Genomic DNA, 26,275 nt, shown 5'->3' on the forward strand with positions numbered 1-26,275 from the left:
GGAGAAGATTCCAGTTCGGCGCTGTTTTTTGACTGAATTTGGGTCTCAGGCTTTCCTACCTCGGTCTCTTTAATGCTGGGATTACAGGCAGGCAATGAATGCCACGTGTGACTAACCATCAACTGGTGTTGAGAATTTGAATAAGTGGCAGCAACAGGCAGCTTGACACCATTCTGAGAAAGCTGAGCTTTCCTGAGCTTGCCCCATCCAGGGCTTTCCTAAATAAGCCAGTATTTAGGCTTGAGCTTTTTGGAATAACGCTGGACTTAAGGTGTGTTGTGTCCCATTTGGGGACCGAACAACCCTTTCACAGAGCTCGTATATCAGATATCCTGCATATCAGATATTTAGGTTACAATTTGTAACTGTTGCAATGAAATGTTTTTATGATTGGGGTCACCACAGCACGAGAAACAGTATTAAGGGGTCACAGTATTAGGAAGGTTGAGAACCACCGGTTTAAGGCAAACAATTGCTTAATCACTATTTGCTGCTGCCAGTTTGGGTAGTCAGATCTGTGTTGTGACATGGGACAGTGTGATTGGCTCCTTCAAAGATGTCCTCGTTAAAGGGTTCCCTGAGTTTATATCCAATTGTCTTCTTCACTTCAGCAGGTCAGCCTGAGGCTTCCTTAAGGCCCAATCCCTTTGGGAGCCCTTATTGACCCCCTGCATCCAGTCACCTACGGCCCAGTGTTTATCCTTTCTTACTTTCAGGTGCGAACCCGAAATAGCAACAGTACCTCCAGCCTGGAGAGGCAAAGAGCCTCCCCTAGAATCACCCGAGGCCGCCAGGGCCGCCACCATGTGCAGGAGTACCCCGTGGAGTTCCCAGCTACCAGGGTTGGTCCTATCTCTGATTGCAAGATCTGCCTGTTCACTCACTTGCACAGAACTGCCTGTTGTGTGCATATAACACAACTCTGCTTCCTTCACTCGCACCTGCCTTCCAGGGTCTGGCTTCTTACTTTCTTTTCTGACTCATCATACTTGGAACTACTTCGAGGAGGCAGGAGTTCCCAATTGCTTAGGTCTCTGGCCCCCTTGGAGATGAGCTGAAAGCCACTGGTGTCTACTCTGCATGTCTCTTGTGTCTTTCCCTGCTGTCTTGAGGCAACTCCAGCAGGTCCAGAACATCCTCCTTCTGTTTCCAGATGTACAGGAGCCAGTTCCCCAGAGACCCCGCCCTCTCTGAGCTCAGCTTCAGAGCCTCTGGTCGTAACCTGTCATTGCACTCACACTGTTTATTCTGTCTTCTCTCTGCCTTGGGGTCCAATGACTGCCAGTTCCTGTCCCTGTAACCCTGTCTTCTGGGGTGCTGGTTTGTTTTCTCGTTCTTGTTGATTCTCTGGGAACTTTTTGGAGGATACTGTTTGTGTACCCCCTTCTGCTTTGCTTCACTGGGTCTCAGTCTTGTCCTTCCATCGGTAGTCTCGGAGACGTCGAGCATCATCTTCAGCAAGCACACCATGGTCATCCCCTGCCAGCCCTTACCCCAGCATTGACCTCATAGAAGAAGTGACACCTCAGAGCAGCAGTACCCCATCGATTGACCTGAGCCGGGACAGCCAGCAGGAGAGCATGGATGCCACACAGCTGGATGCAGATAGCAGAGATGGAGACAGCACTGAGTATCAGGTACCACTGAGGAGGGATTTGGGCCCAGGTTTGCACAACATGCAAAGTATGGGGGAAAGAGAACTGTAAAAATTATTGAGTGACCAAATGATTCCCGGTGCCCCCCCCCCCCCCTCTTTTTTAAGACAAGGTTTCTCTATAACAGCCCTGGCTGTCCTGGAACTCACTTTTTAGACCAGGATGGCCTCGAACTCACAGATCCTTCTGCCTCCCAAGTGCTGGGATTAAAGGCGTGGGCCAGGACCACCTGGTATTTTATTTCTGTTTTTTAAAAGATAGTTTTATAGCACACACATTTAATCATAAAACCCATGAAGCAGAGGCAAGCCTGATCTACAGAAGTTCCATGCTAGGGCTATATAGTGAGACATTCTCTCCCCCCCCCCCCCTCAAAAAAAAAGGTTTTGTGTAGCCAAGGATGACCTCCAAATCCTTGTTCTGCTGAATGCTGGGAGTATATAAAAACCAGCTTATTTTTCCTGGACATCTTTTTGTATGTACCACTGAGCTATTTCTCAAACTCATGCATCACATGTTATGGCCAACCTTTTTTTCTTGCCCGTGATCAGGGAGGTTTCTCAGGTTTCACCTGCCTTGGTGACTGCAGTTCATTCTGTTGGTTCTTCTTCCAGGATGATAAGGAGTTTGGAATAGGTGACCTCGTGTGGGGAAAAATCAAGGGCTTCTCCTGGTGGCCTGCCATGGTGGTATCCTGGAAAGCTACCTCCAAGCGCCAGGCCATGCCCGGCATGCGATGGGTACAGTGGTTTGGTGACGGCAAGTTTTCTGAGGTGAGGCCATGGCAAGGTACGCTCTTTGTACCTGAGGCCTTGCTTCTCTTGGGGGTGGCTCTGAGGTCAACTTTCTGTACATGGATGCGTTAAGTTTGGCACTGGGACCAGAGTAAAGAAAAATGCTTCTTGGGTTACTTGTCTTAAACGCCTGCTTGTGGGTCAGAGATAAGCCGCTTTCTCTTAGTGAAAGGGTCTCAGGGTAACCGTCTGGCCCATACCTCAGTGTGTACCATAGTCTGGCTTTGAACTCTTACCTGCCTGGTCTGCTGCCTGAAGCCACACCTGTGACTAGTCTACTGGAAGATGGTGTAGCATTTAGAAAGGTAACTCACTTACATCTGGCTGCCCACACTCCCGAGCCAGGTTTCTAATGCCCTGCTGTGGCTTCTGTGGGTAGCTACACACACACACACACACACACACACACACACACACACACACACGCACGCACGCACGCACGCACGCACACACGCACCCCGTGTATTGTGAAACACCTTAAGCAAACCTTGTCTACACAGAAAAGCTGCATAAAGAAACCCTGTCTCACTTAAAACAAAAAAGACAGTATGAACTTCTAGTATTAGCAATTTAAAATGAATCTTTTAGCAACTTAAAATGAGTCTTCCTTTCTAATGAGAGTCTTCTGGGGCTAAATTAGAGATTTTATTTTGTGTCTTTGAAGTGCTGTGGATCCAACCCATGTACCTCACGTGTGCAAGACAGGTTCCCCCATCTCATCAGCCCACTTTTGACTCTTCACTGCTAAACACATGTTCCAAGATCTGCTTTAAAATGTTTTTTTACCAGTATGGGTGTTTCCCTACATGTATTTCTGTACACCATGGGAGGCCAGAGGAAGGACTTCCGATCTGTAGATCTCATGGATCTTGATTCTGGGCTTAGTGACAGTCCTGAGCTACCATGTGGGTGCTGGGAGTCTAACCCAAATCCTTTAGAGGATGAACCACTGTGCTCTTAACCCCTTAACATTGTCTAGTGCTCTGCAAAGATTTTGTTTTGAGTGATGCAGAATGGATTTCCTGGGGTTTCCTTAGAAATGTCAGTGTTAGGCCAATGCCCAGCCATAGACAGGAGTTCCTGAGATACAGCAAGCAGGTAAGAGTGAAGTCGCATTTAGGACTTTGGTTCAATTCAAGTTGTGTTTCTTTGTATCCTACATTTCCCTGGGTAAGAATAATGAAATCTGATGAGAGACTACATGCAGTTGTCCTGTTTCAACAGCAGAGGGAGCAGTAGGACTTGTGACTTGGGCCTCTGCTGGTCTGTCCTTTTTTTTTTTTTTTTTTTCTTGAGACAGGGCTTCTCTGTGTAACAGCCCTAGCTGTCCTGGACTAGCTCTGTAGACCAGGCTGGCCTTAAACTCACAGAGATCCGCCTGTCGCTGCCTCCCAAGTGCTGGGATTAAAGGTGTGTGCCACCACTGCCCGGTTCTATGCTGGTCTTTAAAGTATCAAACTACAGGGATATTGTAGTTTGATTACTTTGATCCACTGAGACATACTGGACTCATTTCTAGACAGGGTCAGATGGCAATAAGGGGTAGTATGGCGATGATAGGATTATAGGAAGGCCAAGACCTGCCCAGAGCCTGTAACGTAGTACCCACTGGGTTCTTTCTTATGCATGTCACCCATGGTGGCCACACCACAGAGTTGAGGCTCTGAACATAGGATGGGGCTGAGTGTGAAAGCAAGCATTGCATCCTGGACATCCCCTATCTACAGTTGTGATAAGCAGCCTGAGTCACCTCATTTTATCTTTGCACTCACTAGGAATCCCACCCACAATTCATTTCTGCATTGGCAGAAGGCAATTTGCCTTTAATGATCAAAACATAAGTTATACAGTCATTGTGAGTGTTAAGAACTCAAGCATATTTTCAGCCTGAGCAAGGTGGGAACTTACTGATTGGGTGTCAACGTTATCACGCAGGAAGGCATCCAATTATCCTTCTCACCCACATGTGGAGTTTCTCAATGCCAAATCTGCTCTGTGTGCTGTTTCTCCTTTGCCCTTTATTTTTCAGGACTGGCATCTGTAAGTTCTCACTAGATTGGGCTCTGGATGAACGAGTGCACGTTAAGCTCAGGTGTGGGTCGATCATAGTTACGTTTTTCTCTCCTAGGTCTCAGCGGACAAGCTCATGGCTCTGGGGCTCTTCAGCCAGCACTTTAACCTGGCCACCTTCAATAAGCTGGTTTCTTACAGGAAGGCCATGTACCACACTCTGGAGGTAACATGGCTGTGGGTGTTAAATAGGGCGTCGCCCTATAGGCAGGGACGAAGAAACCTGCTGAGGGAAAGCAGGTAGAAGGTGTCCTTCAAGACTGGCTTGGAGGTTGAGGCACCAAGAAAGTGGATGGGGAAAGATGGGTTCTGACCTCGACTGGGTTAAATTGGTTCCAAGGGGGTCACTAGTAAGTGGCTAATACTGATGAAATAGGTGTGACAGGATGACTCCTGCCTTGGGTGGTCACATAGTCATACTGCTAAAAAGGGCCTTTTACCAACCTGTGAACAGGATTTCGAGGGATAGAGGAGGTAGTAGCTAGTTTTCTCTTAATATAGTTTGTAGACATTTGTTTATTCCTCAGAATCATTAGGCTCTTCCACTCCCTCCCTATAACTCTACCAACCTTTGTGCCATGTAGGCAAGTGCCTAAATAATATGTACAGATTCTTTTGGCCCTTGAAACAATGGATGTTTGGCTACATCCCTAGTCTTAATCCAAAGGTAGTCTTCCCAGACAAGCTATTGGAAATGGGGATGGAACAGCCTGAGGCTTGCTTCTACATCTTAAGAGCTCAGCTTAATCAATCTCTTTTAGGGATCTGAACATGCATGGTGCCTATAGGGAAAGATATCTGCCACTCATGCCCCCCTTTCTATTGTTTCCTAACCTGACCCTCAAGCAGGCCCCTGTCACATAACATAGCCCAAGGACAGCTGTCCAGCTCTGAAAGACACCAGTGTTTGGGGAATACAGGCCTCAGTAGGAGGAATCCCTGGGTTCACCCTGGCACATACCTCATTCGCCTGCTCCCATTCATGGACAGACTTTGCCTTTATTTGTGTCTTGGCAGAGAGCCAGGGTGCGAGCTGGCAAGACCTTCCCCAGCAGCCCAGGAGACTCACTGGAGGACCAGCTGAAGCCCATGCTGGAGTGGGCCCATGGTGGCTTCAAGCCCACTGGCATTGAGGGTCTCAAACCAAACAACAAACAACCAGGTAGGAATGAATATATGCCACTGCTGATGGTCTAGCCCTCGGCCACACTGGCAGCCCCAGCACTCTCACTGGGCCAACTCAAGCAAGGCCTACTTGTGCCCTGTGGACCCCAGGGCTCTTAAAAGCCTCTGAAAACTCGAGGGCCGCTATTACCTGCCTTGTCAGGCTTCCGATGTGCAATTAACCTTTTCCACAAGTCCAAATTCAACCTTTACCTTTGTGGCCATTTTTTTCTTTAAAATAAAAAATAGATAAATAAATTTGGCTACCTGTCATTTTGACAGGTTTCTTATCTCCCTAAATATACTCATGATTCAACATAATGAAGTGAAGGATGGACCCGAACAGCCCTATATCTAATACAATGTTTTTGTTTTGTTTTCCTGCAAAAGTGGTTAATAAGTCGAAGGTGCGTCGTGCAGGCAGTAGGAACTTAGAACCCAGGAGACACGGTATTCCCTTGCCATCTTTGAAGGTTCTGTTTTCTTTGCTCTGTCCTGCGATTTCTTGGCATCTATGGTGCTCACTGGAGAAGAATCAAGTCTCCTAAGCTGATAAGACTCCTTCACCCTCATTCCCCCAACCTACCTCACTTACCCTCGGGCTAACCATGGGTGCACATCCAACCTTCCACACTCTTTGGGTTATCACCTTCTCTCTTGTTTCTTAAAATTAATGACATATAAGCACTGACAATGGTCACTTTGTCATCAAAAGCTCTCGGAATTTTGGTGTGTTTTAAATATTTATCTTTGTTTTTGTGTTTATTTATGTTTGGAGACGTGTGACGATCAGAGGACAGTGTTCAGGAGTATAGTGTAACTCTTGGGGGACTGGTTATCATACCAGATTGCTAGACTTAGCTGCAAACACATTTACCCACAGAGCCATCTTGCTGGCCGTGTTTTTGTTTCTGGCCTCACCATATACCCCAGGCTGGATTTCAGGATAGGAGTGTGTCATTACACATGCTTTCCTTATGGATTTTGATGGGTTTAAAACTTCATTTCCTGGCTAGGCCATAGCAGCGCATTCCTTTAATCCCAGCACTCAGGAGTCAGAAGCACGTGGGTCTCTGAGTTTGAGGCCAACCTGGTCCACACAGCTAATTCAAGGACAGGCATCCTACACAGAAAAACCCTGTCCCAGCATAAAAAATTATTTCCTTAGTTGGAGGAGTCAAATTTAATCCTTTGTATTATGAGTCAATATAAAAACACTAGGATGTGAGCCACAATAAAATTTATTTTTTTTAAGCAGGGTCTTACTATAGCCCTTAACAGTTCTAGAATCTTCTATGTAGATTTGGGTGGTCCTGAATTTCCTGTCTGTGCTATCTGAATGCTGTCATTAAAGGCATGTACTATCACTCAGCAATACAGAAAATCAATAATTTTCTAGTAATGGAACAACTGAAATTAATAATTATACATTTAGTCTACTTTTAAATTATTGCTTATTATAAAAATTAAAATATTTCAGTTTTTTAGTGATGTCTTGAGTTATATATTGGTTAATAGATATCACCTAATTAGTCATTGATTATTAAATGCACATTGACTAATATTATAAAATTGACTAAAATAGATTCCATTGTTTAAGTTATAATTGGACCAATCAATGGCTTCACTTGATAATTTGGACCTGACTTTCAGTGTGAAATCCTGTCCCTCCTGACATTTCAAATACTCAGTAGCTCTATGCTCCCACTGGGCATTGTCCTGGGTATCACTGTAGGAACCTCAGAGTTGCAGCCATGGTCCAGCATGTGCTCTGGGCAGGCTCTAGAAGGATGGATTCTCTTACACATTCAGATGTGTAAACCCCATGAACACGAGTCTGTCCTGCTTCCCGGGTGAGAGGAGCTTTGAATTGGCTTCTGCTCTGGGTTCCCCTCTGGGGTTGTCTACACCCATCACTGTCCTCTGCTCTAGATGCAGCTGGATCCCAGACGAAGCATGGTCTTGTCCTAGGCCTGCCTTGTCTCTTAGACCTTCAGTCACATCCGTCTGCTTCCCCTCCAGAGAACAAAAGTCGAAGACGCACAACCAATGACTCTGCCGCTTCTGAGTACTGTCCCACACCCAAGCGCCTCAAGACAAACAGCTATGGAGGGAAAGACCGAGGGGAGGATGACGAGAGCCGAGGTGATTTGGGTGCCGGAAGGTCTGGCCATGCATGGTGCAGGACCAGGAGCAGCAGGTCCTCTGTGGGGTACAGAGGTGCACGGCTGCGTGGGAGAGGAGAGACTTCCCACCTCCTCACACCTGTCCCTCTCTCCTCAACAGAACAGATGGCTTCTGACGTCACCAACAACAAGGGCAATCTGGAAGGTACTGTCGTCTCCTGGCCCTCCCTTCAGGGGTGCCCCAGGCCTGCCTTAGCCTGGCTTTGACCATCTGCATGGGTTTAATCCAGAGCCTTGTGCATTGTCCTAGATCAGGACCTATTCCTGCTCCCTGTGTATTAGTTCCTAAATTCATTAGGCCAAGTAATCTGATTTTGTCCCTGAGGTTACTGAACGGAGGTCACAGAATGGGACAATGGGGGCTCTGCCATTGGCCAAACATTGGTGCCTTGAGCTTTCCATGAACTGCCTCGATGTTGTCCTGGTAACAGCTTTTCCTTGCATTCATTTTGGCTCAGAATCAACCTAATGGCGTTTTCAATTTTCAAGGAACTGTTTATTTGCCTCCCCAACTTCATGACCCTTAGTCCTTAGTGACAGTTACTTAGTATTGGGTGAGAAACTACGTCCCTGGACCTGGGAAATGTTTGTCAGTAAAGTGCTTGTGGGTGAAACAATACCTGTGCTGCATTCCTGTAGAAACCATGGGAAAAAGCCGAGCTGGGCATGAGAAGTCTTTGTAGTAAGACTGACTGACTACAATCCCTGGTCAAGAAGAGTTGCCGCCTGTCCTCTTGACCGATGTCTGTGAGCACATAAACTGAGTGAATGCCACAGGAAAGAGTTTCTTAAAAGTGGGGTTTGTTCCAGTAGCATGGACCTGCTGAGACAGAGAGGAGTTGCCAGCAAGGTTTCATTAACACCGTGCAGGGTAACGTGCTTCCCGGATGAGTGTGAGGACCTGAGATTCTTTTCCCACAACAGCAATAAATAAGCCAGCTTCTACAGTCCTGGGGCTTCTGCAGGGAGATAGACGGCAGGTCAATACAAGAGACTCCATGGGACAGTAGTGTCCGGGCACAGCAGTGATACACATTGTGCCCCATGAGGCAGAGGAGAAGGTTCATGGTGTTCTCTTGACATGTGTCATGGGAATGTCTTCATTAAAGCATGCAGTGTGAATACACACACACACACACACACACACACACACACAGAGTGAGCAGAAAACCAAGCAAAAATGGTATGAAATGAAGCTATCATTTCCGCAGTTTGTATATGTGTAACTGTGCAGCTATGCACTCACATGTATACACTGCAAAAATCATTAGTGTAAGAGGCATAGCACTGTATCTGTTTCATCCTGCGAAAGCTGGTGTGTAAACCAGGCTCTGACAATATATGTGCCCACCGCCCATGTAGAATTCACCCACTACCTCCCAGTCAAACAGTCTTGGTCACCATTATTAATATATACTTTTTAACTCTTATCTACCTACCTGCCTACCTACCTACCTGCCTACCTACCTACGTACCTGCCTACCTATCTCTCTACATAGCCCTGGCCGTCCTGGAACTCACTATGTAGACCAGGCTGTCCAGGAGTACCCCTACATCTCCTTCCATGTGCTGGGGTATAAAGGTTGCATGAACAAGCCGGGCAGTGGTGGCACGCCTTTAATCCCAGCACTTGGGAGGCAGAGCCAGGCGGATCTCTGTGAGTTCGAGGCCAGCCTGGGCTACCAAGTGAGTTCCAGGAAAGGCGCAAAGCTACACAGAGAAACCCTGTCTCGAAAAACCAAAAAAAAAAAAAAAAAAAAGGTTGCATGAATAACAAATGGATTCAGAACTGGTATTGCATCCAATTAGTTGAAACATGCTGATTGTTTCAAGGTAGAGGAGGCACCTGGGAGTCTGAAGACACAACAGTGCTACGTCATTGGTAGGGTTTGACTCTTCATCTCCAAAGCTGTATTTGATATCCCCATGCTAGGCAAATGAGAAGTTTTCAAGGCAGGCAGTTTCATTTCTTTCCTTCATAGTATTTCCTGTTCTTCTTCCTTGCAAACCCTGATGTGTAACTCCTTTTTTTTTTTGAGTTTCAAAAGTAATAGTTACATTGGAACACATTGGACATAGAATAAAGTCCTTGACACAGTGCTGGCTTAGGCAGGGGTTCAGAACTGTCCTGCATAACATCCTTCATCAGCAGATGTTAGGCCCTTGATTTCCCTAACTCTGACACGTGTCTTTCTCTTAGACCGCTGTTTGTCCTGCGGTAGGAAGAACCCTGTGTCCTTCCACCCCCTCTTTGAGGGTGGGCTCTGTCAGAGTTGCCGGGTGAGTCTTCCTGCCCTTTCCTCCTGTCACATCCTTGCCCGTCCAGGCCCCCAGCCCTGTTCCTGCTCCAGGCATGAGTGAACAGCTTCCCAGGGCACATCCCCCCACTTCCTGTTTGGGGGACAGGTGCTGCAGCAGAGAAGGCCCTCCAATGACATGTACTGTCAATGAAGAGCATGCCAGGCCACCAGCTAGGGCCCCAGCCAGCTTGCTAGCCAGGCCTGGCTGAGGTCAGGTCTGTGGTCTCACGTGCTTCTCTCTGGTGGTCAGGATCGCTTCCTGGAGCTCTTCTACATGTATGACGAGGACGGCTATCAGTCGTACTGCACCGTGTGCTGTGAGGGCCGTGAGCTGCTTCTGTGTAGCAACACGAGCTGCTGCAGGTGAGTGTCGTTCTGGGGGGCCGGACAAGAGGACCTCAGATCCCTGGTTGTACCTCACAGTTCCTGCAGTCTGTAGGCAGCTACAATCAAACAGAAAATGAGCACCCAGTGGATAGTCTCTGGAATCTGGTGCTCACCGGCATGAACTGCATTGACGCATAGTGCTGGACTCCGGTCAGTGCCTGTGAGGTCAGCCCTGTGAGGTTTCTGTTGAAAGGCTCTAGATCTGAAGGGAGTGTGAAGGATCCATATTCAAGAAGGGGTTTGTTAGCCGGGTGGTGATGGCGCAAGCCTTTAATCCCAGCACTCGGGAGTCAGAGCAAGATGGATCTCTGTGAGTTCAAGGCCAGCTTGGTCTATAGAGCGAGCTCCAGGACAGGCAACAAAACTACACAGAGAAACCTTGTCTTGAAAAACCAAAGAAAAAGGAGGGGAGGCTTGTTATCCTATATCTCAAAACACATGGAGGCTGGAGGCTGAGCATCAGGCAGGAGATCTAACTGGGCCTGCATGACAAATGTCTGGTAACCTTGATGCCCATTCTCTCTGGATACTCTGGTACAGGTGCTTCTGTGTGGAGTGTCTGGAGGTGCTGGTGGGTACAGGGACAGCTGAGGATGCCAAGCTGAAGGAACCCTGGAGCTGCTATATGTGCCTCCCACAGCGCTGCCATGGGGTCCTCAGGCGCAGGAAGGATTGGAACATGCGCCTGCAAGACTTCTTCACTACTGATCCTGACCTCGAAGAATTTGTAAGCCATAGGCTCTGTGCAGTCCCATGCAATTACAGTCCCTGAGAATCTGAATCCTGTGCATCTATAAAAGCAAGAGTTAGGCTTTAATCTCAGAATGTAGCAGACAGAGACAGACATATCTCTGAGTTCAATGATAGCCTGGTACATAATGAGTTCCTGACCAGTCATGGCTATCTACATAGTGAGATCCTGTATCAAAACAGCCCAAAAAAATCATAGTAACAGGCATAGAATCAAAGGCTGGAATCACAGCATAGAAAGCTGAACCCTGAACTCTGTGATGAGTTAAAGGGTAGCCTATTTAGTGAGGTCAAGGCCAGCTGGGAATGTGCAGCAAGATTCCATCTCTACCTCACAGAGCCTGTGCCTGCCAGAGCCTGAGAGCCCTTGCTAGTCGAGACCTCTAGCCGACAATTCTCTTTCCAGTGCCTTCTGAGGAAGGAATAAGACAAAATGTTCAGAGCCTGTGGGTGACAAGAGCAGCTGTTCCCACATTGTAGGAGTTGATCTTCTGTTCCTAGAGGCCTTGGCAGTTACTGGTCAAGCTCCTTATCTGGCTCTGTGTGTCTGTAGGAGGCGGCTGTCCCTCCTATCTAAGGACAGGATGGCCAGCCTGTGGCAAATGCTTTCTTCCCGGTTCCCATCAAAGCATCTGGGCACTGGAGGATGGATGGACACGCTGAGGCATCACTTTCTTTTGCTTATCTGGCAGGAGCCACCCAAGTTGTACCCAGCAATTCCTGCAGCCAGGAGGAGGCCCATTAGAGTCCTGTCCCTGTTTGATGGAATTGCGACAGGTGAGTCTGAGGCAATGAAAGAAGCTTCTAGGCGGGCTGAAGGTGTCTGTCCTGTGACAGTTGCGGACAGTCGGCTTGCTGGCAAGCCCCTCAGTCTGGGCTCCTTTCTAGTTTTTCCTGTTTGTATGCACGCAGGAATCAGTCAGCATGCGCAGCACTCTCAGGTCTGCTGTGGCTCATGCAGGGTGCTTGCTCCCCTTTTAAAAGGACATACTTCTTAGCTCTTTGCATTTTAACTTTGATTCTTAAACTTTTCCTTCTGTGTACATAAATATATTCGTGATCAGTTAGGTAACAACTACCTTCCTCAATCCTGGTTCCTTTCCATTTTGTGAGATGTCCCATACATGGAAGGAGTGAGCATAGCCACTTTGGGCGATGCTGTGAGGTCCTCTGGAGTCAACACAGCTACTCTGAAGTGACAGTGATGGAGTGAGGGGATGGATCTTCATTCCCCTTGTCCTCACATTTCTATTTGATCCCTCACAGGGTACTTGGTGCTCAAAGAGTTGGGTATCAAAGTGGAAAAGTACGTCGCCTCCGAAGTTTGTTCAGAGTCCATCGCTGTGGGAACTGTTAAGCATGAAGGCCAAATCAAATATGTGAATGACGTCAGGAAAATCACAAAGAAAAATGTGAGGGTGACCTTTTTCCTGGAGTTCATCTCATCTTACTTATCCCTCTTCTATACCCTGGATTTTCCCTGATATCATGGCATACTGTCCCTATCCCTCAGGTCCAGGGTTGCAGGTAGTGGAAGCTGTGGACACTTTAGAAAAAAGTATAAATAGGGCAATTTGAGGTATAATTCAAGATGCTGTAGTTCTGTTAGAACACGAGCATTGAGGTGTCTGGGATCAAATATTTAGTGGCAAAGGATGATTTTAGAATTGGTGTTTTGTTTTGCTTTATTTATTTATTTATTTATTTAGTTATTTAGTTATTTATTTATTTATTATGTATACAGCATGTATATCTGCAGGCCAGAAGAGGACACCAGATCTCATCACAGATGGTTGTGAGCCACCATGTGGTTGCTGGGAATTGAACTCCGGACCTCTGGAAGAGCAGTCAGTGCTCTTAACCTCTGAGCCATCTCTCCAGCCCCTGGAATTGGTGTTTTTGTTTCTTTTGTTTTTGTTTTAAATGCCCCCCCCCAATCCAGGGTTTTAGTTCCTTCTTCCTCAGGCTCATCCTAGTCCTGTGTTTTTCCCTCAGATTGAAGAGTGGGGCCCATTCGACTTGGTGATTGGTGGAAGCCCTTGCAATGACCTCTCCAATGTCAATCCAGCCAGGAAAGGCCTGTATGGTGAGTAGAATGAGTGGTTTGGTGACCCCCGCAGGGCCTCTATCAGCGGTGTGAGTTCAGGTGGAATAGGCTCGTAGTTTTGTTCAGCATTGCTCATAGCTTAGGCCAGATTCTGTTTGTCAATCCAGGGCACAACAGGTACAGGTTTCCTTTACTGCTGTGCCCTTGGGAAACTCTTGGTTTTGGGAAAGTTGAGGCTTGTGTTGAATGAAGCTCTTGATTGAACTCCATTTTCCAATACTCTTACCAATATAGAGGGCACCGGCAGGCTCTTCTTTGAGTTTTACCACTTGCTGAATTATACACGCCCCAAGGAGGGCGACAACCGTCCGTTCTTCTGGATGTTTGAGAATGTGGTGGCCATGAAGGTCAACGACAAGAAAGACATCTCCCGATTCTTGGCGGTGAGTCCGTTGTCAGGGAAACTAGGCAGGGAAGGCACCACTCACACAGAAGGCTGCTCGATGTTGCTGAGCAGTGGATTTCCTTATTAGAGGATGAACAATTCTGCAGGCTTTTTGAACGTAGGTAATCCATTTAGGTCAGCCCTTCCTTGTTAGTCAGCACTTACCCTGTCTTCTATTTGTATTGATAAGAGCTGTTGTAAGGTCTGTGGGGAAATTAATAGGCTTTTGTCTTTCCATTTCTTGGTTTGTTTTCCTTCATTTTTAAGCTTTATTTTGTATGTGTGCACACAGGCACACCTGCCATGCTGCATGTTTGAAGGTCACAGGATTACTTTGGAGTCCATTCTCTCCACAATGTGGCTTCTGGAAATCAAACTCTGGTCATCAGCATAAAAGCACCCAAGCCTGCTGAACCACCCTGCTGGCTCTGTTCTTCTTTTTGAAGATGGTCTCACGTAGCCCTGGCTTTCCTTGAACTCTTAATCTTCCTGTCTGTGCCTCTAGAGAGCTGGGATTACAGGTGTGCACCACCACAGCTAGCTTATAAGTTATCTAGCCTTGAGGGATAGAGCTTTCCTAAACCTGTAGTTAGGTGTGCATTCTCTGCCTGCACAACCTTCTGCAAATAGAATTTGGACATGAATCAATGTGGGCAGGTCAGATCTCATCTCTTTATCCACCATCATGCATTGCTCTCTCCAGCCAGCCTCTGGGTGGGAACTGGCCTGTCTCCTTTCCTCTTGTTGTATAGCTAGGAAAGCCTTGTCACCCGACAGGTCAGACCTGGGCTGACTGACAACTGAGTCTTGAGGTGTCCCCAGCAGCTCCCCTTCTCTTCCTTCAGTGCAACCCAGTGATGATCGATGCCATCAAGGTTTCTGCCGCTCACAGGGCCCGATACTTCTGGGGCAACCTCCCTGGGATGAACAGGTAAGAACCCTGAGCGGGACGGGTAACAGACAGCCAAGTTATATACAAGTCTGACTGACATTCTGACTTTCATCTTCCTTTTTTTTTTTTTAAATATTTATTTATTATGTGTACAGTGTTCTGCCTGCATGTACACCTACATGCCTGAAGAGGGTACCAGATCTTATTACAGATGGTTGTGAGCTACCATGTGGTTGCTGGGAATTGAACTCAAGACCTGGAAGAGCAGCCATGCTCTTAACCTCTGCGCCATCTCTCCAGCCCAATATTCCAACTTTCTAGGACAGTGGTTCTCAACCTGTGGGCCGCGATCCCTGGGGGGAAACCACAGATCTGTCCAATGACTCTTTCACAGGGTTCGCATATCAGATATCTTGCATATGTTTCCTAACAGTAGAGAAATTATACTTATGAAGTAGCAATAAATTATTTCATGGTTGGTGTCGCCACTGCATGAAGAACTATATTAAAGGGTCGAAGCATTAGTAAGCTTGAGAACCATTGTCTAGAAAGTTTTAGAGCTTTAGGATGCTCTGGATGAGTGGAGCACTGGGCAGCACTGCTGGGGCAGCTGCCTTGCTCTAGCTGCAGGGCGGGCAGGCGGATGTTTCTCAAGGTCCCCACGATCACAGAACTGTGAAGCCTCCCTGTTCTTCCTGCTGTGATGTCTTCCCTTGCAAATGTTGAGTGTCGAAGCACCATTCCTTCTGCCCCTGAGATGAAGTGGGTCCTGGACTAGGCCCTAGGTGACCAACCCAGGGGCTGAGCTGAGGTATTAATGGTAGCATGGTGACTGCAGAAGTGACGGTTCAGTGGTGAAGCTCACTTGCTGCCCTTGCAGACTCATGGTACTGTTGCTTGAGTTTTCCTGCCTGGCCCACAGTCAGGACAAATCTCTCACCCGCCAGTCCCAAGCCGCTCAAACCCGATCAAGTAAACACAGACACTTATATTGGTTTCAAACTGTATGGCCGTGGCAGGCTTCTTGCTAACTGTTCTTACAGCTTAAATTAATCCATTTCTATTAATCTATACCTTGCCACGTGGCTTGTGGCTTACCAGTACTTTACATCTTCCTTGTCCTGATGGCAGCTGGCATTGTCTCCCTCACCCAGCTTCCACTTCCCAGCTCTATTCTCCTCCTTGTCCCGCCTATACTTCCTGCCTAGCCAATGGCCAATCAGTGATTTATTCATTGACCAATCAGCAACACATTTGACATACAGACCATCCCACAGCATGGTACTTCACAGCCATCTGTAATACAAATGGTCTGATACCCTCTTGTCATCCGAGGGATCCAGGAATGCACCTGGTATGCAACTAACACATGCAGACAAACCATTCATATAAATGTAATCCTTTGCCCCTCCCCATATCCCTACTTAATCCATCTAGTATAGCTTTCCCTTTATCTCTCCAGCACTATGTTCTATTTCCTTCTTTGCATTCCCCCATGTCCCCACTGTGTACCTAACCTCTGGATGTGTTGTAGCACACACATTGAAGGCTTAAAAGTTACTATGCACATAGAAGGGAGAATACACAATATTTGACTTTTGGGTCTGGGTTATTTCAATCAGGATATTTTTTTTTCTGGTTCCATCCATTTACCTTCACATTTCATTGTTTTATTTTATTTCATTTTTTTTCTTTGAAACAGGGTTTCTCTGTGTAGCTTTACGCCTTTCCTGGAACTCACTCTGTAGCCCAGGCTGGCCTCGACTCACAGAGATCTGTCTGTCTGCCTCCTGAGTGCTGGGATTAAAGGTATACAGGACTACCGCCCAGCCCAAGCTGCATTCTTTAATGAATTATTATGTTTCTCTTCCTCTACACATCTTCAGCCCCTGCTACCTCTGCTTGGAAGAACAAAGTATATTTAATGCAGGGTACTTTTCACACTTTTTTTTTAAAATCTTTTTTTTTTTAAGATTTATTATGTATACAATGTTCTGCCTGCATGTATGTTTGCAGGCCAGAAGAGGGCGCCAGATCTCATTACAGATGGTTGTGAGCCACCGTGTGGTTGCTGGGAATTGAACTCAGGACCTCTGGAAGAGCAGTCAGTGCTCTTAACCTCTGAGCCATCTCTCCAGCCCCTCATTGTTTTATTTTTATTAATAGCTGAATAATTTCATTATATAAAGGAATGACATTTTCACTATCCATTCATTAATTGACAGACTTCTAGGCTGTTCCCAACTTCTGGCCATCATGACTAGGGCAGCAATGAACATGGCTGAGACTCTACACTCTAGGTGTAGAGTCTTTTGGGTATATCAAGAGTGGTTATTGTGGGATCTTGAGGCAGATAGATCCATTTCCAATTTCCTGAGGAACTGCCACACTGCCCATCATGCCTGAACCAATTTGCATACCCACCAGGAACGAATAAGTGTTTCCCTCCGCGCCCACATCTTTGCCCCCAAAAGCTGTTGTTTATTTTATTGGTCTTGTCCATTCTAACTGAAATAAGATGAAATCTCATTTATAATTTCATTTGATTTTTTTTTCTTTTTCTATTTTTCTTTTTCCTTTTCTTTTTATCTTTTGGAGACAATGTTTCTTTTCTTTACTTTTTTGTTTTAAAGATTTATTTATTCATTATGTATACTGTGTTCTGTCTGCATGTATGCCTGCAGGCCAGAAGAGGGAGCCAGATTTCATTAGGAATGGTTGTGAGCCACCATGTGGTTTCTGGGAATTGAACTCAGGACCTCTGGAGGAGCAGCCAGTGCTCTTAGCTGCTGAGCCATCTCTCCAGCCTGAGACAGTGTTTCTCTGTGTATCCCTGGCTATCCTGTAACTAGCTCTGTCGGCCAGGCTGGCCTCAAATTCACAGAGATCTGCCTACCTCTGCCTCCCAAATGCTGGGATTAATGGCATGTGCCACTGCTGTCCATCTATAATTTGTACTTTCATAATGGCTAGGAATGTTGAATATTTTACTGTGTCTCAGCCATTTGTTTTTCATATTTTGAGGAATTATTCACTACTTCTGTTCCCCATCTTTTAGTTCTTTATTGTAGATACTAACCCTCTTATCAGATACATAATTTGATAAGATCTTTTCCCATTCTATAGGCTACAATTTTTCCACAAGATGGTATCCTCTGCCCTATAGAAGCTTTATAAGTTCATAGCATCCTATATATTAGTTATTGGTCTTAGTATCCTAGAGCATGGAGTCTGATGCTCTCTTGTCTTCTGAGGGTGCCAGGTATGGATGTGATATGCAGATAATACTTTCATACGTATAATAAATTTATTTTTATAAATAGCACAGAATCTGTTTCCCTCTAATTTTTTCAGTATTTCCCACCCTTTTATCATGAACCAAAAGTTGCTGAGTCAAGGGAGTTTATACACAAGCAGTTTGCTCTGTAGAGGCCTGATTATCTATGTTTGTTTTCAAGACCGTGCTAATGAAGACGCTACATGCAGTGGTATTGATCATCTCTGACCTGCCATGAGCTCTGATAAACAACTTTGGATATTGGCCAAGTGTGGCTAGAGTTAGAGCCTGTAGTAGGGTGGACCAGGTTTTTTTGTGGGGGGTGGGGTGGGGAGTATCATTAATCACTTAATCATTGGAGCTTGCTGAGCTATTGGTTACCATACCATGTTCATTCTTGGGGTACCCTGTGCTAACTTACCCAGCCATCAAGCTCTTTCATAGCTGCCCATTAAATGGTAGACTCTGTTGATGGTTTTTGTGGAGTGGATAAGCTAAGGAGGGTAGTGGGTATGTTCAGGGCTGGGAGGGTAGCTTGGCAAATGTGGATGTGGACAGCAAGAGAGCCCATTTAGTAGAATGCAGCCATGTGAATAATGAGAATCTGATGCCGAAGGAAGGAGTCTGGATTGTGGGACCCATGGGTTTCCCAAGACAAGCTTCAAGATTAGTGTTCTTAGGTCAGGAACACCTTGGGAAGAAACTGCAGGTATAGGCGTAAGTAATTCCATCTAAACACGATGCCACATACTTATATGTTGGCATTGGAAATCATGGGACATTGCTAACAAATGAGATGCATTTTTGTCTAGTGGGAGGCAAAGAGGAAGAAGACAGAAAGATGTAAATGAAGTGGTGGTGATTATTCTCTATCCAAGAGGATGTCAACCACTGGAGACTTGTTACATGGCAGTCAACATGTTGGTTAACAAGAGAAGTCTAGTTTGATACACTGAGCATTTGAGGTCTAGGCAGATACAGACTGCACTAACTAATACCTGCTGGTTTATCATCCATGATGCAGTCTTTTTTTTTTTTTTAAATTATACTTATGTGTGTGCCTGTATGAGCCTGTGTGTGCTATGAACACCTGAAAGCTTTATGTTGGTCTTCATCATCCACTCTTGGGTCCCTGGGATTATACTTGACCATGCTCCACTACCTGTGTTGAAATTTTGTGTGGATCTTGAATCTGCACAGATCCAGGCTTGCTCTGACTCCTCTCTTGGTCTCAGTGTTAGGCTCATGAATACTTCATTGGGTGGCTAGAAGGCTGTCCGGGATGGGTGTGATTTCCTTAACTAAACTGCCTCCATTGCAACATCTCTGAGGTGTTTGGGTCCTCTGGTAGGGGCGGCTGTAGTTCATTGCTTCTGTGTACAGATGCAGACAGGTATCTGCTTTGACACACAGCTCTTGATATTTGAATCCACATTTGTAAATCACAGAGTCAGAGATAGAAGGAGCAATCACTGAAGGTCTTTCATGGGAGGGTGGCATTTACAATTACTAGCCTTCTGAGCGCTCATCTCTACCAGTGTATGTGTAAATGGAGTTTTTCTGTCCAGCCAGCAACTCCCAAATTACTACACAGAGACTCATTACTTAATTACAAATGCTTGGCTTATTACCAACTAGCTCTTACACTTAAATTAACCCATAATTCTTATCTATGTTTAGCCATGTAGCTTGGTACCTTTTCTCAGTACATCATTCTCATCTTGCTTCCTCTGCGTCTGGCTGGCAACTCCTGACTCTGCCCTTCCTCTTCCCAGCATTCTTAAGTTTGGTTGCCCTACCTAACCTTTCTGCCTGGCTACTGGCCAATCAGCATTTTATTAAACCAATTCAAGTGACAAATCTTTACAATGTACAAGAGGATTATTCCACAGCATTATGTCTCATAGTAAAGATGCCCACGGTGATCTAGACCAAGGTGATTGCGCTGTCTATATATAACAGTGAAAGAAGACTTTCTGGTTTGCACAGGACTTGGTTTCCCCTTAATGCATGTCATTCAGTGGTAGCAAGACATACGTATGGGTACTGGGCTGTCATTAGGCATTTTGGCACAGCCTTATGCTCTCACCAGGGTGGTTTTCATTTGATGTTTATGACATGATCATTACCAAAGTACATTTAGAATCAGATTCTGGATCTGGAGAACTGGCTATTCAGTTTAGAGTCATTGTTGCTCTGTTCCCAATGCCCAATATTCTAGAGAATTATAGTTCTTTTCACTTTCATGGCCTATGTCTGCATGTGGTGCTCTTATAAACACAGGGGAACACTCATACACATTTAAAAAAATCAAATTTTATTTAAAAAGCTAGATTCTCTCCTCGCCTGACTTGTGAGGTCTCTAGGTTGGAGAGTAACGGGTTTTGGCTGTTCCCAGGCCCGTGATAGCTTCAAAGAATGATAAGCTCGAGCTGCAGGACTGCTTGGAGTTCAGTAGGACAGCAAAGGTAAGATGCTGAGTGGTCTATGCTGCACCTTCTGGAAAACTGACCTTGGCTCTATCCACGTGGCTCCTGCTCACTCTCTCACAGACTCCTGGTGCTGGGCCTCTTTCCTCTCCCCACAGAATTGTTCTGTCTCTTCTTCAAGTACAGAGTAGGAGATGTTCTTGGTGAATAATCTCAGTAAGAAAATGCAAGCGGGCTCTGTAGTGGTTAATGCTGGAGGTCCAGAGGCTGTGCTGCAGGTGATCTCTGCAGTAAGGAGCAGTGGCCAATGCTGTGAAGTCAGATGCACAGGAAGGCCTCGGAGTGCCTACTCCTCCATATCTGTGAAAAGCGAAGGCCTGTTGCCCAAGCTCTGGTTGGCCATTCTGAGTCTGGGTGGTTTTTGCTCTTAATGACCCTTTTGATCAGTAACTGGTGTCTTGGCCCCCATGTGCTTCTTCATGGTCACCTTTGGCTAAAATTTATGTGGCATTTGTGAGAAGCAGAAAAAAATCTCTTTAAGTAAGTCTCGTCTCTTTGTCCTCTCTCTGTGTGTGCCTGTCCCTGTCACCTCTAACTCATGCCTTCCATCCTCTGCCCTCTGGATTCTTCTGAGGCTGACCCCACATGGAAGCCTTCTGTGCTCACCCCGAAATGTTTTTCCCCCTTCCAGTTAAAGAAAGTACAGACAATAACCACCAAGTCGAACTCCATCAGACAGGGGAAAAACCAGCTTTTCCCTGTAGTCATGAAGGGCAAGGACGATGTTTTGTGGTGTACTGAGCTCGAAAGGTGAGCTGCACTTGGAGAGGGAAGCCGTGGGAACAAAGGCAAGAAGAGGAAAATGGGCTGAGAAGGATGGGGTGGTGGACATCTTCCTGAATTGCCCTGATGTTTTCCTGTCCCCAAATACGCTTTAAATGAGAAAGTTATGGAAAGTCTGGTTTGCCCCAGAATTCCGCTCCAGGGGTTCCTTCTTGCTCCAGTCTTTCGAATCTCTTACCTTTGTTGTGCAGAGCAACCATCTCATTGATTTCAGTTGTTGTTGTTTGGATGACATAGGGTCTCTCTAAGGAGTTCTGGCTCTCCGGGAGCTGGCTGTGTAGACTAGGATGGCCTTGAACTCACAGATAGATCCTCCTGCCCCTCGCCCCTCCTTTTTTGTCTTTTGAGGCAGGTTTTCTCTGTGTGTATCCCTCTGTGTGTATCCCTGTCTGTCCTGGATCCCGCTCTGTGGACCAGGCTGGCCTTGAACTCACAGAGACCCACTGCCTCTGTCTCCCGAGTGCTGGGATTAAAGGTGTGCGCCACCACCTCCCTCTTTTCCAGATAGTTTGTATGAACTATTTCATGAAGGTGTTAGTGCTCCATATTTCATTGCATATTGGTTTCCTTTCTGGTCCCCTGGCTGAGCAAGAACTCAGTGTAGTCCAGGCACGCCTGTGCTTCACCCTCCTGAATGTTCGCCTGATAAATGTGAACCACCGTGGCCCAAGTAATTGTTTTTCACAATTCTTTTTCAAATTTGAACATATTTACCCTTTTCCCTCAAGTCCATCACTACCCTCTCCACTCTCCACTCCCATTCACCCAATTTAGATATTACTATTTCCCCCTCCTCCCCAGCTATTCTTGCAGCGTGGACTCTGCCCTGCTGTGTACTAAGCCCAGCAGGGTTCACGTCAACTGACTTTCCAATTCCCGGGAATGCCAGTAGATTTTACCTAATGCTGGGATTCCTGCCTTCCCCCACTCTATAGTGGGAACTTGCACAGGCCTGGTGCATACCATCACAATACTGTGAGTTCTGCACCTGCTTGTTATGTCTAGAAACAGTTTCGGGGTACTACCAACCTCTTTACAACCTCAGTTCCCTCTTCTACAAAGGTCCCCGGGTCCATGGGTCCACGGGCTGGGAACACTGTAATTATGTCCATGCTGTAGCTTGTTCTGGAATTTGAAAGTTAAGTTTAAAGTGATTCTTGAGGTGTGATTGATACTGTTTAGATGCCAGGAATAACAAGGCCTGAGCCTGAGGTGGTGAATTCCTACAGGTAACTTCAGAGCTGTCGTAAGCCTGCAGTACTGAGGGTCAGTCTTTATCCTCTTCAGCACCCTGGGAGGAAGTCTCTTTGGCAAGCTCTGGCATTATTCTTCTCTAATATTTTGTGACAGAGAGAGAGAAAGAGAGAGAGAACGCGCGAGCGAGCTGTGTGTGTACATGTGCTCGTGCGGCTATGGAAAAACTGGTATCTGTGTTTGTCACTGAAAGTCTTGTCTGTTTTGTTCTCCCTCTCTGAAAACAAATTGCTTGACTTCTCATTGTTTGGAAGCCAAATACATGTGTCTTCTGGCTGACCAGTTCACACTAAGTAAGCATTTAAGAATGGTTCTAGATACATGTCTGTAGTCATTCATGGGTTAATTCACACTAGGCATTTAAGAAGCAGCCTTGCATGGAATGTAAGGAACAGGGTCACAGTCCCAGTAAAGATGCATAGCACTGCTTCCCTGTCACTGTCAGCTGTCAGCAAGTGTTCTGAGCCAATAGTGGAACTGGTCATCTGGAAGGTTCCTTTGAGCCTAATAGTCCTGAATGAAGCCGGCTAGCTTTCCTAAGCCTAGGCTTCCAGAACACAGCTGTTCTTGGTGTGCCGGGGACATGGGCCCTTCTAACCTTGTGTCTTTTCTCTCTGTGCTCTCCCAGGATCTTCGGCTTTCCTGCGCACTACACAGATGTCTCCAACATGGGCCGTGGTGCCCGCCAGAAGCTGCTGGGAAGGTCCTGGAGTGTACCAGTCATCAGACACCTCTTTGCCCCCTTGAAGGACTACTTTGCATGTGAATAGTTCCACCCAGGACTGGGGAGCTCTTGGTCTGAGCCAGGTCCCCAGAGTCACCCTCTCCCTGAAGGCACCTCACCTCTCCCCTTCCTCACTCAGCTCACCTGTTTGGGGCCTCACCTCACTGTGTACCTCAGCTTTCTCCTGCTCAGTGGGAGCAGAGCCTCCTGGCCCTTGCAGGGGAGCCCAAGGTGCTCCCTCCATGTGCACAGCTCAGACCTGGCTGCTTAGAGTAGCCCGACATGGTGCTCATGTTTTCTTATCTTGAAACTTTAAAACTTGAAGTAGATAGTAAGATGGCTTTTTTCCCCTCCTGGGTTAATCAGTCAGAAGTGATGGCTAAGATACCAAAATGACAGCTCTCCCAGTACTCAGGTTTAATGCTGCAAAATCACTTCAGGTTTTGTTTTTAAATAACCTGTGCTCCACATTTATTTACTAGAGCATGCTAGTGCCAATGTGGGCTCAGATGAACAAGGTCAAGGGGCCAGAAATGTTTTTGTTTTTTGTTTTTTGATTTTCCCTAGGGATAGTAGAAGATGAAAAGGTTTATGACTTAAGTCTTACTGGCACCTTCCCCCCCTTGCTTTGGTGCAAGGGCTGGAGTCCTTTTGGTCTTGTAGCATTTCCCAGTATGATGATGATGTCAGCAGGGATGATGTCATCATCACATTCAGGGCTATTTCCCCCAAGATTCCCTGGGCAGGAGCCCATGTAGCTAATCCTCAAGAAGAATGGAATAGAATGTTTTGAGCTCAGGGAGGGGGGTGGCCCCTCTTCCATGTGTGAGGGACATGAAGGAGGGAGTTTAGCTAAACTATTTCCCCCTCCCACTCTCCAAATGATGGGACCTCCTCCCCCACCAGCTCAGGTCTCCAGATAAGTATGATCCTCTAATACTTGATGAGAAGCTAGGGCCAGAGGCACATCTTTTTCCCTATCTAAGAGATGATGGGGAAACCACAGTGAGAAACTTGGATCTTCTGGAGATTTTTAAAACCGTTTTACCCCATGATACATTGTGTTTTTAAGGGGCATTCTTTTTTAGGGGCATCACTGGAGATGAGAAAAGCTGCATTTCAGAAATGCTATCTCAATGGTTTTTAACACCTTTTACTGATTACTGGTGCTATTTTGTAGAAAAAGGACAACCTTGACACATTTGGCGGCTTTTTATACACTTTTTATGACTCCCAGACTTCTATTTTCATGGTTAACATTTTCATAAAAGTTTTTTTTATTTTTTTTTTATTTTGGTAATGGAGCAGTGTCACAAGTGTGGGGAAACTGCCTTGTTTCAACAGTTTTGTCTCCTGTTTTTTAAGTTTTAGGCAGAAAGCTAACAGATGCCTAGAATTTTCCTTTCTGTTTGATTAAAATTGTATTTCTCTAATCTTGTGTGTGTTCATCTGCTTGTGTGTGCTGACATGCACAGGGATGGCTGTGCTCTCTACGTCGTGGAGCTTGGTCACCTCCAGGTTTTGCTATCCAAGTCTTTAATCCCATCATTTCATGCCAGATCAGGTACATCCATGTGAGTTCTAGGCCAGCCTGGGCTACATTGAAAATCATAACAAAAATAAATATCCCTACTTACAGCATTCTTGGTTAGTTACCATAATTATCCTGAAAGTTAGTTTAGTGGCCAATTTAAATTCCTGTTGATTGTTAAACATGGAATTAATTGTAATAATTGACCAAGTGAAAAGTTTTGGTACCTTTAACTTAAGATGCTCATTAGTTCTACTCATTTTGCAGAACGTTATTGCTTGGGTATCTGGTCTTGACCACAGGCCAGGCAGAACAGGAGAAAACTCCAGCTACAGGTATCATATTTAGGGAGGACAAAAAAAAAAAAAAAAAAAGCCAGGTGGTGGTCACGCCTTTTATCCCAGCACTTGGGAGGTAGAGGTAGGTGGATCTCTGAGTTTGAGGCTAGCCTGATCCACAAAGTTCCAGGACAGCCAAAAACCAAAAACAAGGCCAGGCGGTGGTGGCGCACGCCTTTAATCCCAGCACTGGGGAGGCAGAGCCAGGCGGATCTCTGTGAGTTCGAGGCCAGTCTGGGCTACCAAGTGAGTTCCAGGAGAGGCGCAAAGCTACACAGAGAAACCCTGTCTCGGAAAAAAAAAAAAAAAAAAAAAAAAAAAAAACCAAAAACACCCCACAAGCTAAAGCAATGGCTGAATAGTGCATTACTCTTCCAGAGCGCCAGTGTTTGGGTGCCAACACCCCCATAACAACTCCAATCCCAGGGAATCCAATTGCAGGTTTCTGGACTCTGCAGGTACTCACGTTATGTAGGGGCATCCATCCAGGGAACATACCCACACGTATTTTTTTTTAAAGGATAAATTTAATGTGGCTGGAGAAATTGCCCAGCAGTTAAGCACTTACTGTTTATTTTTTAATTTTTTTGGTCTTTTTCAAGACAGTGTTTCTCTGTGTAGTTTTGGTGCCTGTCCTGGAGCTGGCTCTGTAGACCAGGTTAGCCTCGAACTCAGAGATCCACCTGGCTCTGCCTCTTGAGTGCTGGGATTAAAGTCTTAAAGCCTCACGCCACCACCACCTGGCCCTAAATAGTATTATAATAAAAACCCAGAGTCAAATATTGGGGTAAATGCTGAAAGGTCTGAGGAAACGAGCCATAGCTACTTCTCACCTTGCCAACTCCTCAACTGATCCCGTTGCCATGAATCCTGAGACTGAAAACCTCTGAGTCCTCAGTCTACTTCCTGTTTCCTCATGCCTTATATGCCTTTCGCTGCACAGCCATTTCACTTCCTTCCTAGTGATGGAATTAATGACTTGTCTGTTTCCCCAATACTGGTAGCAAAAGCATGAGATCTCAAGTGCTGGGATTAAAGGTGTGTGCCACCACTACCTGGCTCTGTTGCTCTCCTAGACTGAGTCTAATGTAGTCCATGGTGGCTTTGAACTCATAGAGATCCAGATGGGTCTCTGCCTCCCGAATGCTAGGATTAAAGGTGTGTGCCACAACTGCCTGGCCTCTATGTT

General features: G+C 46.1%; 1 protein-coding gene across 6 annotated transcripts in view; it reads left to right on the forward strand.

Moving 5' to 3' along the window:
- The window catches only part of LOC128101157 (DNA (cytosine-5)-methyltransferase 3B), a 42,895-nt gene extending 17,537 nt beyond the window's left edge, over positions 1 to 25,358 (forward strand). For 2 of the 6 annotated variants that reach the window (XM_052724009.1, XM_052724008.1), the window contains exons 5-22: positions 717 to 842; positions 1,431 to 1,637; positions 2,270 to 2,428; positions 4,578 to 4,685; positions 5,537 to 5,681; positions 7,706 to 7,828; positions 7,970 to 8,014; positions 10,070 to 10,149; positions 10,420 to 10,532; positions 11,097 to 11,283; positions 11,999 to 12,083; positions 12,573 to 12,718; positions 13,302 to 13,392; positions 13,648 to 13,796; positions 14,644 to 14,729; positions 20,366 to 20,435; positions 21,088 to 21,206; positions 23,122 to 25,358. In XM_052724009.1, the coding sequence (XP_052579969.1) occupies positions 717 to 842; positions 1,431 to 1,637; positions 2,270 to 2,428; positions 4,578 to 4,685; positions 5,537 to 5,681; positions 7,706 to 7,828; positions 7,970 to 8,014; positions 10,070 to 10,149; positions 10,420 to 10,532; positions 11,097 to 11,283; positions 11,999 to 12,083; positions 12,573 to 12,718; positions 13,302 to 13,392; positions 13,648 to 13,796; positions 14,644 to 14,729; positions 20,366 to 20,435; positions 21,088 to 21,206; positions 23,122 to 23,263 (2,181 nt within the window). In that variant the 3' untranslated portion in view covers positions 23,264 to 25,358. Of the gene's footprint in view, positions 1 to 716; positions 843 to 1,430; positions 1,638 to 2,269; positions 2,429 to 4,577; positions 4,686 to 5,536; positions 5,682 to 7,705; positions 7,829 to 7,969; positions 8,015 to 10,069; positions 10,150 to 10,419; positions 10,533 to 11,096; positions 11,284 to 11,998; positions 12,084 to 12,572; positions 12,719 to 13,301; positions 13,393 to 13,647; positions 13,797 to 14,090; positions 14,320 to 14,643; positions 14,730 to 20,365; positions 20,436 to 21,087; positions 21,207 to 23,121 lie in introns of all 6 variants that reach the window. The other 4 variants (XR_008215012.1, XM_052724010.1, XM_052724011.1 and 1 more) reach the window with 4 other exon arrangements.
- Positions 25,359 to 26,275: the final 917 nt, after the last annotated feature.

Source organism: Peromyscus californicus, unplaced genomic scaffold, assembly GCF_007827085.1.
Source record: "Peromyscus californicus insignis strain IS unplaced genomic scaffold, ASM782708v3 Scaffold_7__1_contigs__length_154581171, whole genome shotgun sequence".
Classification (NCBI taxonomy): domain Eukaryota; kingdom Metazoa; phylum Chordata; class Mammalia; order Rodentia; family Cricetidae; genus Peromyscus; species Peromyscus californicus.